Source organism: Python bivittatus, unplaced genomic scaffold, assembly GCF_059951505.1.
Source record: "Python bivittatus isolate LINGU-HERP-01145 unplaced genomic scaffold, Pbiv_v1 ctg000330_np1212, whole genome shotgun sequence".
Lineage (NCBI taxonomy): Eukaryota > Metazoa > Chordata > Lepidosauria > Squamata > Pythonidae > Python > Python bivittatus.
In genome coordinates, this window is record NW_028277058.1 from 61,906,644 (window position 1) to 61,919,387 (window position 12,744).

The 12,744-nt window shown below is 45.2% G+C and overlaps 1 protein-coding gene across 3 annotated transcripts in view; it reads right to left on the reverse strand.

The window, feature by feature from the left end:
• Window positions 1–11,342, reverse strand: part of KLHDC10 (kelch domain containing 10) — a 35,391-nt gene extending 24,049 nt beyond the window's left edge. Inside the window, exons 1-6 of one of the 3 annotated variants that reach the window (XM_088141454.1) lie at window positions 11,066–11,342; window positions 6,411–6,632; window positions 3,952–4,106; window positions 2,337–2,485; window positions 1,407–1,491; window positions 768–834 (exon numbers count right to left, since the gene is read on the reverse strand). In XM_088141454.1, the coding sequence (XP_087997580.1) occupies window positions 768–834; window positions 1,407–1,491; window positions 2,337–2,485; window positions 3,952–4,106; window positions 6,411–6,632; window positions 11,066–11,204 (817 nt within the window). In that variant the 5' untranslated portion in view covers window positions 11,205–11,342. The remainder of the gene's footprint in view (window positions 1–767; window positions 835–1,406; window positions 1,492–2,336; window positions 2,486–3,951; window positions 4,107–6,410; window positions 6,633–11,065) is intronic. The other 2 variants (XM_007435982.4, XM_088141455.1) reach the window with 2 other exon arrangements.
• Window positions 11,343–12,744: the final 1,402 nt, after the last annotated feature.

Genomic DNA, 12,744 nt, shown 5'->3' on the forward strand with positions numbered 1-12,744 from the left:
TTTCTCTAAAGCATGATTTTAAAAAGTCTTATATGAGCATGTATTTGGGCATCTAGAAAGCTTAATTGATATAGGACAGCAAGACAATAAAAACTGGGACACAGACAATCAGTATCAGCTTGAAATGTATGCAGACATTACTTTGAATTAATACCTATCCTAAATAAATGTATGTGCAGTGGGTATTATTCCTGAAAGTGTGATAAGATTCTAAGTATCAAATTCATCAGAGAACAAAGTAACTGAAATAATTTATTTTGAATCCTGCATTAATAATTGAAAAAAATCTCTGACAAGTCAAATTTTCACCAAAAACCTAAATCTACATTTTTCATAACAACACTTACACTAGCAATAGGGAAATATTAGCCTAAAAGAGTTAACCTATATCCAACTATTTTGTATCAGTCATTTTAAGTGCATTTATGCAAGTTTCAGTAACTCTATGGCAGTGTTTCTCCACCTCAGCAACTTTAAGAGGTGTGGAGTTCAAGTCCCAGAATTCCCCAGCCAGCATTGCCAAGGCTGAGAAGCACTGCTCTATGGTAAAGGAAAAGCATTCATCAGTTCAGGCTCAATTCCTGAAAGCCACACAAATAAACGGCGATTTTTAAAAATAAAATTAGAAGAGTCAACGGTTGTGAATGACGCCTCTGGATCATGATTTGTCTTCCTGCACTTACAAGTCATTAACACACTCATTCTCTTTTGGGTTTCAAAGATGCCCTTTCATCCCTACCAACAAATACAGTTTAGTAAATGCCTACCTTTCTTCTTATGAGGCTTGGTTGCGATTTCTTCCCAAGTGTTTGTTTCAAGATTGTAGGCATGAATCTTAAGCAATAGGTAAGCACACCCAGTTACAATCAAAGAGCAAACGAGATCATAAAGTCAATGGTGAAGGCTGGGCATTCCCTCAGGACAAGCTGCCTTTTCTTTGACAAATGTCAAAGAGGTCAGAGGTCCTTTCTCACCTAAACCACCAAGCCTGGGTCTCCCATTAACTCTCTTCCTGACTGCCTTAGGTTCACCTCCCACTTTTCTAAGCAGGGGCGGAGAAGAACATCTGGCCCCTTAGTTGGTTTCAGAAGTGACCAACTTACATTATACCCTTATCTTTGTCCTCGTAGAGATGAGGTGTGACTGAAACCTCGCGCCCTTCAGAGTTCCCACGATTCTCAACATCAAGCTAATGGGGAATTCTGGGAGTCCCAACCCCAATGTAGCTAGCAGTTGCCTCAAACCCAGTCACTCCCATTCACTGGGTCAGTGGTGCACTCTGATCCCTCAACCTTACACGTACTCAGCTCTGCAACTCCATTACTCTTTCTATGGGGCTAGCGCCATCCTCTCTTCACCAGTTAAAGATCAAGCTGCTAAAAGGCTTTTGCCGGTGAACATATTACCTTGTCCAAGGAATAGGCGGTCCAAGAAGTCCCACCGCCCAAGATGTAAATTCTCTGCCCATCGTGTGCAATTTCATGTCTGTATCTGAAAGGACAGAGATATTTGTAACCTTACTTACGTTTTTTAAACATGTAACTAGTTTCAACAGTGCGCTATGAGGTTTTTTAAAGAAGGGTCGCCTTGCTGTTTCTTCAGCTTCTCAGACCGGCCTATCTGCAGAAATGGTTGGCCTCCACAAGGGGCCGAGTGGGCTGGGTGAGAAAAGCCCCATAGTTAAGTGTTACAGATGGGGAAAGAGGCACGGGGAAGCTTACTAATTCCCCCATCATGCCTGCTGAATAAACTATAATAACCGGTTCACATGGCCCAGCAAGCCACCAACCATTTGGATTCACATAACCTTAAGCCAAACCTAACAAATCTTAGCATGATACTTGAAGCCAATAGTTGTAATATTATCAAAAGTTGTGAGGAAAATAGGAGGCAGGAGCCTTATGTACACTGCCTTAAGTTGCACAAATAAAGGTGGATACAAAAACAAGTAATTAAATAAAATGTATTATTATGAAACATATGCAAACATCACCACCACCACTGGTAGTCCTCACTTAAGGTCCACTCGTTCAGCGACCATTTGAAGTTACAATGGCGCTGGATGAGGGGGACTTATAACAGGTCCTTGGGACGCTGTGACCACGTGGAATTTGCCTAACAACGGCAACTGGGATGGCCATAACTGCCATAGTAAGTCAGCATGGTTGCGTGAGATCGCAGCTTATGATCACGTCACTTAATGACAGAGATCTCGGTCCCAATTTCCATTGGTAGGAGAGGACCAGCTGTACAGACGAAGTATGAAAGACTGATCAGCTTCTGTCTGGTTCGGAGCACAAGAGGGCCACACATTCATGGACTTTGGCTCAGCTGACCTTTCCTCTGGCATGTCACAATGCAGGTTGTTTGGCTTTAGCTGTGTCCACTCCCTGGTGTTCAGGTCCAGCTTGTGCAAGTCTGTGCTGTAGATATAGCCAGTCGTTCCTCCAAATACGTACAAGGACCCATTAATAATAGCCATAGCCTGGCGGGGGAGAAAAGAAGAGGGCGCCTGAAAAACTGAGGAGAGGGCAGGTCATCCCTGTCCCAGCTGAAAAGAACACAGTGGAAGTATGATTTGAGGTCTGAAGGCAAAGACATTTCCTCTCTCTGAACTCACCTAGAAACTCAAAGTGAATTCCTAAATTTCACAAGCACGTTACAATCCCAGAACTGCCTGATTTCAACACGGCTGCAGCCAGTTCATGCTCCACTAATAACCCTCAACTCTTGGGCAGCCATGACTTTTCCTTTGATCTTAAACACCACAAAAGAGTAGGGATGTCAGACATCAGTGCCAAAAGCAGCAAAGATTGCCCCATCTGTTGACCACGTCTGTGCCCGTACAATCATATTCTTATTTAAACTCTCTTCTAACCAGTCACTAAAACACACCTAATCTCACTCTCTTAAACGCTTCACGTGCACAGAAGACCTAAGCACGCACATTCAACAATACTGCCTACTTTGCTTCACTGAACAACTGCTTACTTTCAAGATCCTAACAACAGAGAGATTTGGTGCAACATAATAAAGGCCAGAAATTCCCTCCCTGTTCCATATTGCTTTGGTTTATTCATTTTATCGTCACTTCATTTGAAAGGTTTATAGAGCAACTATAAGTATCGTATTTATATAACTATATAAATATAATAAATAAATAAATAATAAAACTTGCTGATGTAATTTACTTACCCTTTTTTATACTCTTAGCTGGTTTAGCACATTAGTAAGTGATTTAAGACTTTATTTCTATTAGGGCTGACTTTTAAATGGAATCTTGCCATGTGATGGCATTTGCTCCTTAGGAAATATATTTAGGATCACAGCCTTAAAATCTCTCAAGAGAGGGGGACATTTTAGACATCAACGCCATGGGATAAGAAACATGGCTACAGAGCATGGACCAAGGATTCCAAGCAAAGAGCTGAAATTTATCATTTTCAGGTCATGTTACCAAGGCTTCCAAGAAGAGAATGTTCTGCCGTTGCCCCTGCCAGTTCTAAGAGGCAAGAGTCCTGATAACAGTATCTGTGCAAAACAAGAGCAGTGCAGCAGGAACAGCTGTTGGATTGGAAAGAGCCCGACAAATGGTTCATAAGAGACTAAAGGGCTGTTTCTCCATTTAACGTAAGTGCATAGATGGATGGATATACTGTAATACCACTTTGTGCCTATCTAAAACATCTTTTTTTTTCTCCAAACACTTCTTTATCTTTATGACCTGTGGTTTAAACGAAGCTCTTTGAATTTCAAGGCTGGTGGGGCACCTGACTCTTGTTCCAGTTTCCTTTTTGCCTTAGGGTCCTCAGTGCAACATTATTCATTTGGTTTTCAGAACTGAGGGGCTGCATGAAACCTGAACTGAAAATGCCAGCAAAGCAGGACTGTTCCCTGGATGTTCAACCGGTTTCCTAAGCAAGCCTAAGGAAGCCTGTGGCAGAATTGTACCTGCCCGTAGATGCGGTTTGGCTTCTTCCCTCGGCAATTAAACAGGGCCCAACGCTTGTACTTCACATTGCAGACGTGTACATCGTTCCCGTTGCTCTCCCCAAATGGGATCCCGGTGCCACCAAAGACCAAGAGGTTATTCCCATGCAACACGACTGGTGAGAAACAGCAAAATAAAACACAGAATGGGCTTTGTGAACAAGAGAAGCAAGAAGGAGGTTGATCTACTGCAAATACATTTAGTGGTTGCACAAGAGGAATAATCCATAAAGGAACAGAAAAGGAACCCCTGAGCAGTATTATGGTCTTGGTACAACACAAAAAGTAAATAATGTATGCAAATAGACATCAAAACATTAAAAAAAAACTACAAGCACATGTAATTTCACCCATCAGCAGTTAAAAATAAAGTTCCTCAGGTTAAGCTCTCAGCTCCTGCTAATTAGAAGAATACATCCATGCAGTTTTCCTGGCAGCAGTACAGAACTAGTTAGCTGCTGTCTTCCTCTGGGATTTTTGGTGGGTCCCAATTTAGCTTACAGCCCTGAGATTTCCTGACGGCCTCCCGTCCAAATATCAACCAGGCCAGCCCTTAGCTTCCAAGCCCAAATAAGGTCAGCCAGGAGCTGGCACCTAATAGAAGTTGCTGAGTTATACAGAGTGTTTACACTGATTTCTTTTAACGAAAACCCATGGCATTGAACCACAACCAAACACACCCACTCTCTCCTGCAGATCAGAATTTCATGGAGAGTTGCTTGCCCCTTAAACAATGCTTCAGAGGTCCATAGGATTCAAGCAAAATGCGGGCGGGGGGGTGTCCCAAAAAGAAGGTATAAGGTGCAATGTAATTCCAGCAGCCATTATTTCATTTCCCTCTGTAACAGTTCTAAATTAAAAAACCTGGCACCAATTAAACTTTCACATGCAGTCCATCACTAAGTCCTCTCGTCAATATCACCCTTCCTCAGTGCTTGGGGGAAAACCCTTAAGTGCTTTGTCAGAAGGCTAGGAGGGTGGGGGCCTGCCGAACTTCAGGGGAAAGGGTGCTCCATAGGGTAGGGGCTGCCCCTAGGAAAAGGCACACTTCCTAGATCCCGTAAGATGGCAATGTTTAAGGGAAGGGACTAGGAACGTGCCCACTCTATCTGATCTAGTAGGACAGATAGGTGTCCTTAGAGAGAGGCGGTCCTGCAGATAACCTGGCCCTGTGCCATGTAGGGCTTTCAAAATAATAACCAACACCTTGAATTGCACCTGGAAGGAAACCAGGAGCCAGTGCAGCTTGCGCAACACGGGTGTTACATGGGTAAACCTAGGGGCACCCATCATTGCGTGCACCACTGTGTTCTGGACTAGTTATAGCTTCTGGGTGGTTTTCAAGGGCAGCCCCATGTACAGCATCTTGCAGTAATCCAAACGGGAAGTGACCAAGGCATGAGCGAGTCACTCCCGGTCCAGGAAGGGGCGCAATTGGTGCACCAGACAAATCTTTGTAAAGGCCGCCCTAGCCATGGCTGCCATCTGCTTCTTGAGAAGGAGTGGTAAGTCTAGGAGGACCCCCAAATTGCGCACCAGCTTAGTCCAGGGGAGTGCCACCCCATCTAGAGTCAGAGATGAAATATCACCTGGACCTGAGGGGCCAAAAACCCAGTTGAAGCTGGTTCCTCCCCATCCAGACCCTCACAGCCTCCAGGCACTCAACCAGCACCACCACAGCATCACCAGTCCAGCTAGGGATGGAGATTACATGTCTTCCGCATACTGATGATACCGCACCCCATACCAGTGGATGACCTCCCTCAGCAGCTTAATGTAGATGTTAAAAAGAAGAAACGAAAGGCTCGAGCCTTGAGGCACCCCACACTGTAGGGGCCTAGCGCTCGACCCCTCTTCCCCACCAACACCAACTGGAATCGGCGCAGAGGAAGGAGGAGAACCACTGTAACACAGTGCCTCCCCACCCCCGAAGCCAGTCCAGAAGGATACCACGGTTGATGGTTTTGAAAGCTGCTGAGAGATCCAGGAAGGCCAGAATGGTTGCACCACCCCTATCAAGAGCCCTCCAAAGGTCACTGACAAGTGTGACCGGTGACGCTTCAGTGCTGTGCCCCGGCCTGAACCCAGACTGAAAAGGGTCTAGATAATCCGCTTCATCCAAACATGCAGGAGTTGCAACAACAACCTTGACCACAGTATCATTCTCAATCTAATCTTATTCTAATATAGTTTTTGCACAGAGAAACATGTGGGTTCTATGCTTAATCTTATTTATTCAATTTAGGCACCACCCAACACTAAACTGACTGTGAGTGGTGTGCAATAAAACCACACAAAATGAGAAAATACAATATAATAAAATTATTAAAAAACAAAAAGATAAGAAAAGGAATACAAAGCGAGAACAAATGGCAAGATCAATTTTGAACTATGGAAGCAATTCATCCACTTGCACTTACGCGACATGGATGCCAGCTCTCGAGGCATGTAGCCCTCTGTGCCCATTTGATGCCAGGTGCCAGTAGCAAAGTTGTATCGCCAGAGTTCCCTGAAAAGCGGGTAATCTTCATTCTCCGGCCCTCCAGATTCATCATAGTCAGGATTGTATCCTCCAAACACATATAGATTGGCGTTGTCTGCCACGCAGCGGTGGCCACTTCTGGCTGGTGGAATTCTGTGGCCTAAAGCAAAATACAGCCTTTTTATAATTTAGAGATGAGATAAAACCAGTTTGGCAAAACTGGATGATGCGCCAAACGAAGTGCTAAGGCTGTGGGGCAAACATCAAAATGGATAAAATCTCAGCATCCTGCAGGGAAGTACCATCAGTTCCAACACACCCAAACACATTCCTAGGATTCTCAGCTTTCTCTTCTGCAGAAAGCCTCAAGCAAGATGCAAGCCATATGCTAAAAAACTTCAGTGACCAGAGGTTGCCACTATACAATGAAACCTAGGTTCAGAGGACCCTCACACACAGAAGAAATTCCCATTCACTTACACAATTTCATTCATTTGCTTAATGATATTGCTGTAGGTGACATTCTTTATGAATTAATAGATAGATAATATCTATTGTTATTAATTATACTAATAATATTCCCTCCTCCAAATTGGTCAGTTAAGTCAAAGTTTCACATGTTCTTGACTTCATACCTGCTTTCTCCTCATTTATGGAATTACAATGACTATTTACCATGAAATGCAATTCTTTCACCAGTAGTTATAAATTCAAATGCTTGAAATGAAACAAGCAAATGAAATAAAGAAGAGAATTTAAAAACAGAAGAGCTGATGCAAGGAATCACTGGAGGAGTTTAAGACGCACAGCCTATGCAAGGTCATAGAGTAACCAAAAAATCCAAGTCCTCTTCACTTCATAGCATTTTTTTTAAAAATGGTTAATTTCTCTGATTTACAAATTCCCAATTCATTGCCATACAAGAAAACATTAACTTAATAAAAACACAGTTGCCAGAAAAGAAAAAAACAAACAAACTACATTTACACAGCACAGTGCAAGCCTTTAGAAGCTTGATAACTAGCTAAACAAGCAAGGAGCAAACCACAAAACATTGGCTACCCTAAGAAGAGGGGTTCAAATTCAATGTAGCTCAAAAGACCACAGGTCCCAGAGCAGTGTTTCTGCTCATTAACTAATGAAATAAGCCCATTAACCTCAGTGGAATTTACTGCCAAGTAAATTTATTAATCATCCAAATATAAGTATTGCAATCTTTACAATAAGTAATATGTACAATAAGTACTGTACATATTTACATGGTAGAATTCAGCTGGCTTGCGTACACACACACAGGATGTCATTGCTATTGGTGTAAATTCAAAAGTGGATGAAGTGAGCCAAGTATGTGTGATACATTTATACACTCTATGATTTCTAGAAGGAACAAGCAGCAACTCTCAGCATTATCAACAGGAAACTACTACTAGCTTGTATCTGCTTTAAGACAGCAAAAAAGAATTAAAATGTTAATTTTTTTCTGCACAGATCAGTCAAAAGATGTAAACAATTCTGGCAGTGGCAAGAAGCAGAAGCAGACACACTTATTAGGGAATTTTTTCATTTTCTTTTCATTTCCTTACATTTTTCAAAATTTCAAATCCAAATGATTAATATTTAAAAATGACTCCACCACAAAAGTGCCTTCAGTCATTATGATAGATGATCTCCACATTCTGCCACCAGAAATCAACTGGAGATGGTGAAAAAAACATTCACCGCGGCGGCATGCACATTCTGGGCTTCCCAATTCTAGGAGATCTGGTTTAGCTCTAACCCTGCAGTACTCAGAGGCTGCCTGGAAGCTGGCATTTTGTTAAGCATAAGATGGAATATTTCTCTTATTTCCCTTTTCTGATTTCTTTTTCCTTCTTGCAATTGATTCTAACCATAACCTTTACTCTCAGCCAAGTGAGGCATCTTTTTTGACCTACGAAAGCAGGATATAAAACGTTAAATAAAATATGCCCAGAAAGAAACAACAACAACTAAAACTGCAATCTTTCTCCGATTTGCTTGGGGACAAGTCCTACATATTAGCATGGACTCCATATGTGCAAAATCTATTGTTTCAGGAAAGCCAGATCAGCATGGTCTAGCAGTAAAAAAAAAAAAAAAATTCTCCACAATCTTTCTGTTCCTGGAACAGTAGGTTTTGCTCACCCTGGACATGCACAGAAAGAAAGTCAATTTGGTGTAGTGGTTAAAGGCACCAGATTAGAAACCAGGAGTTTCTAGTCCTGCCTTAGGCATGAAACCAGCTGAGTAGCTTTGTATTAGTGACTTTCTCTTAGCCTTAAAAAAAGGGCAAGAACAGGATATGTTTATAAACATGCTTATATAATTGTGTTATACATTTTTGATCAAGAACAGGAAAAGTATATGCACTACTTGGATATCATGTTCCCCAAATGTTACCCTGAGGTGAAAAGTCCTCACTCGTTGCAAATTAAAATACTGTTTATGGAATTTGATTAATCTGCTCACTGCAGTTAGGTCCTCATGTACCACACACCAGTAAGGTCTAGGCATTCAAGATTCAGCATCATAGTCCCAAATCAGAAAGAAATGTGAAGGGATATTTTGTCCAAACTAAAACAGGCAGGGCTGCCTACCCATGAAGAATACTGTAATGCTGCGTCTGAAAGCACCTCTGGACAATTTCAACTGATACCTGGCTAGGAGAGCCAGGATGACAAGAGGAGGAGTGGCATAAGTCCAAGAGTACAGCATTCAGCCTGCTAGCTAGGAATTACTTGGAACTTGTCCCTCAAAGTGGCAAAAAAATGTGAACTATATAAATAAATAGACCCAGTTCAATCTATCAGTAATTGGCCTTTGGAAAGCTACTTGATTATCTCAACAAAAGACAGAAGTTAAAATAATACTCATATAACTGACAAGGCTGGAGTAAGTCTGAGATAAGTTGCAAATTTCATCATGTCTAAAAAAATGTACAGCACACAGAGAGACCTTACTTTTCAAGGCTTCCTTTCCTTCACTTTCTACTAGCCATGAACATGAGTCCCATACCTATCCAATTTACATGAGAAGGAAAGAAGTAAGCCCAAGCAGAGAACACTAAACCTTATATAGAATTTTCCCTCTATATAGCCTTATAGGACTGACCAAACGCTATTGAGCAGCTTAATTAAAACAGGTCTTCAACACTGACAACAAACTTAGTACATACAAATACACAGACACACACACACACACACACACACACAAAGGTTCTGGAGAGCAAGGTAAAAAAATCATAGTTTGTAACCTTCTGGACCTTCAAGCCACATTGTCACTTTTCCAGATATGATCCTCAGAGCAACCGCAGAGCTGAACCTTGTATTACTTAAGGTTTATTTAGGACTATGCACAGCACTTTGACCACCATTATGTGCTTCGAGCACATAAGTGCACCAAAGTAGAACTTGTCTGCTCTGCAGCATCTTGGAGAATCCAAGATTTCCTCTAGAACTGCCAAAAGTTAGGCTCCTGCACATTCCAATGGACTTTTGGACGCTTAGTCAACATACTGGACAACTCTAATATTTATAACTTTTTCGGTGCCAAATGGGATAACCGCTTCTGTTAGGACAACCCCAGTACCTGGGTTTGAACAAGCACAAAACAGAAAGTAATGATTTGGAAGAGAATAATAAATAACGCAAGCATAAGTTATTCTTAAACTAGCTTAATAAAATACATTAGGCAAAACACAATGTCTTCTGACAAAAATGTAACCAAAGGTCTAGCCAAATCTCCCAAAGCTTCTCTTCACCCCCTTCAGCCTGACAGTGACAGCTTGCACAGCACACTGAACACCTGAGATGCCAATTGTGTCTCAGTCCAGCTTCTTGAGCAAACTGAGCAACTTGAGTAAACCAGGGCTGGGCCACATGCACTTCTGTGGCCCCTTTTAAAATCCCTTGCAACCAACGCTGACCGAAACTGTTGAACCCGGATAGCATAACTTTCTATTACTTTCACGTGGGTAGTAAGCCCCAGAGCAAAAAGCATAATCTTCTTCAAGTTGCGTTCAGCTTTCAGTGAGCCTATCCACACAGTTTCCCTGCCAACAATAGGGAAGTGGGGATCCATCGCCTTTTTCAAGGTGTGCTTTCAACGTCTTACTTTATCTGCACCCTGGGATTTCCTGGTGGTCCCCTACCCAGGCACTAACCATAACCATGGGTGACCTCCCTTGGTTTCTAAGAGCAATCCAGACCAGTTATGGGCTGCTTCCTTCTGTGACAAAACAGCCACAACCCTGCCCCGAGTCTCAAAGCACCGTCATTCACAGATAGAGTGCCCTGGAGCAAGGAAGCTCGCCCCCACTCACGCCCACCCGCCTTTCCTGGTCCAAAAGGCACCAGCAGCCTTCACGGGGCCCCGCTAGACAAGGCCGGGGCGAGGGAGAGCCGGGTCCCAACCCAGCTCAGCGGCCGGCGCTCCCCGGGGACTTTGGGCCGGTCTCGCCCAGCCCAGCCTAGCCTACCTCGCAGGGGTGTTGTGGCGAGGGGAAGAGGGCCTAGAAAGCCCAGAGGCAAACGGAGCAAGGAAGGGCCTCGCGGCCAGGACCTCCCACTCACTCACCGCCGCGTCCGGGGCCGGGCGGGAGACGTACGAAGCGGTTGAGCAGCCCCCCGGGCGGGGCCTGGGCCGCCGGCCCGTCGCCGCTGCCCCCTCCGCGCTGCCGGTTGCCATCCCAGCCCTCTCCGTCGGCCGCAGACATGCTCCCCGCCGGCCCCGGCCTGGCCCCGCGTCCCCCAACGGCCGACGAGCGGCGCCCACCTCAGCCGCCTCAAGGGAGCGCGACGGGGGGGAGAGCGGGGTCCCCCCCCGCGCAGCCAATCAGCCTCGCCCTCGCCCTGCGGCAGCCAATAGGAGGCGCGTTTGTTCAGGGCGCGCTGGCGAGCCGAAAGGGGAGGGCGAATTACCATAGAGAGCCGTTGCATTGACCACCAGGCGGCACCACGTGACCGGCAGGAGACGCGGATTGCCAATCTCCCTTCGCTTCTCGCGGCGTGCCTGTCACGGCGTCAGCACGGGGGGGCAGGCTGAAGCAATCGAAGCCAGAAAGGCGCCTCGCGCCCTCTTCGCGGAGGCTGCCGGGGGTTGTAGTTCTGAGGCAGGGACGCCCCTAAGCCGCCAAGTAGGATGTTCAGGAGACTCGATGGCGAATAGACCATAGTGCTGAAATCATCTGGGAATGGGCGGCATTTCACAGCTCTGCAGCCTTGCCCAACCTCGTCTTCCGCAGCCGGTGGCTGGGGATGACGGGAATTACAGTCACCGCATTGGAAAAGCAACAGGTTGGAAAGGCAGACTTTAAATAGCCTCTCCGAGGTCTCTGCAGGTTGAATGTCCCACCTCAGGACGCAGAACAATTAACGAGGGTTTTGGTTCTTTGTGGTGTATTATATGCACACTCACCTGTGTGGTTAGTTTACGGTTCAGTGCAATGTTTCTCAGCCTAAGCAACTTTAAGATGCGTGGACTTCAACTCCCAGAATCCCCCAGCCAGCCATGCTGGCTGGGGGATTCTGGGAGTTGAAGTCCACGCATCTTAAAGTCGCTATGGTTGAGAAACACCGGTTCAGTGTATTGTGGGAATCCCGAAAATGGGTTTAAGACCCCCTCTTTGGGCCCCCTCAACCGGCCAAGCCAGAAGCTGAAGCTTGCTTGCTCAGGAAGCGGCTGTTGCCTATTTTAGGTCATGGCAAGCCCCCGCCCGCCCCCTCTTGAACTCGCGCAAAGTTGGCTCTTCGCAGGATGCGTTTTCACACGGAGGTGTGGGGGACTTAGAGCTTGCCCGTTTCCAGGGGAGGCGCTGAAAAGCTGCAAACTAGGCAGGCGTTCATTCATTCATTCATTCAGTGTACACAGCCGAACCATATTAAAAGGAAAAACCTTGGCAAATTTGAAATATAAGTCTAAATAAAAAACAAATAAAAACAAAGCAATCATATTAGCAGCTGCAAAAAGGCAAATAGAAACCCTCGTTCGCCAGTAACGCGATCCCGGGTATTGCTCCCCTGCCCGCCAAGGGCTCGGACCGGACAAGACCCACCCAGGAGGCGGATCCAGAGCCACGGCGGAGGTTTACACGTGTAGAGCAGACCCCGCCGCCCTGCAAGGACCAACCCCCGGCTTGTCGGAACGTCCCGCCTCCTTCCTGTTCTAAACCAGGCGCCTTCCCCAACCGGGTGCCCTCCAGATGGGTTGACCTGCCGCTCCCAGCAAGGCACAGGCGGTGCTGGGAAAGGTTGGCA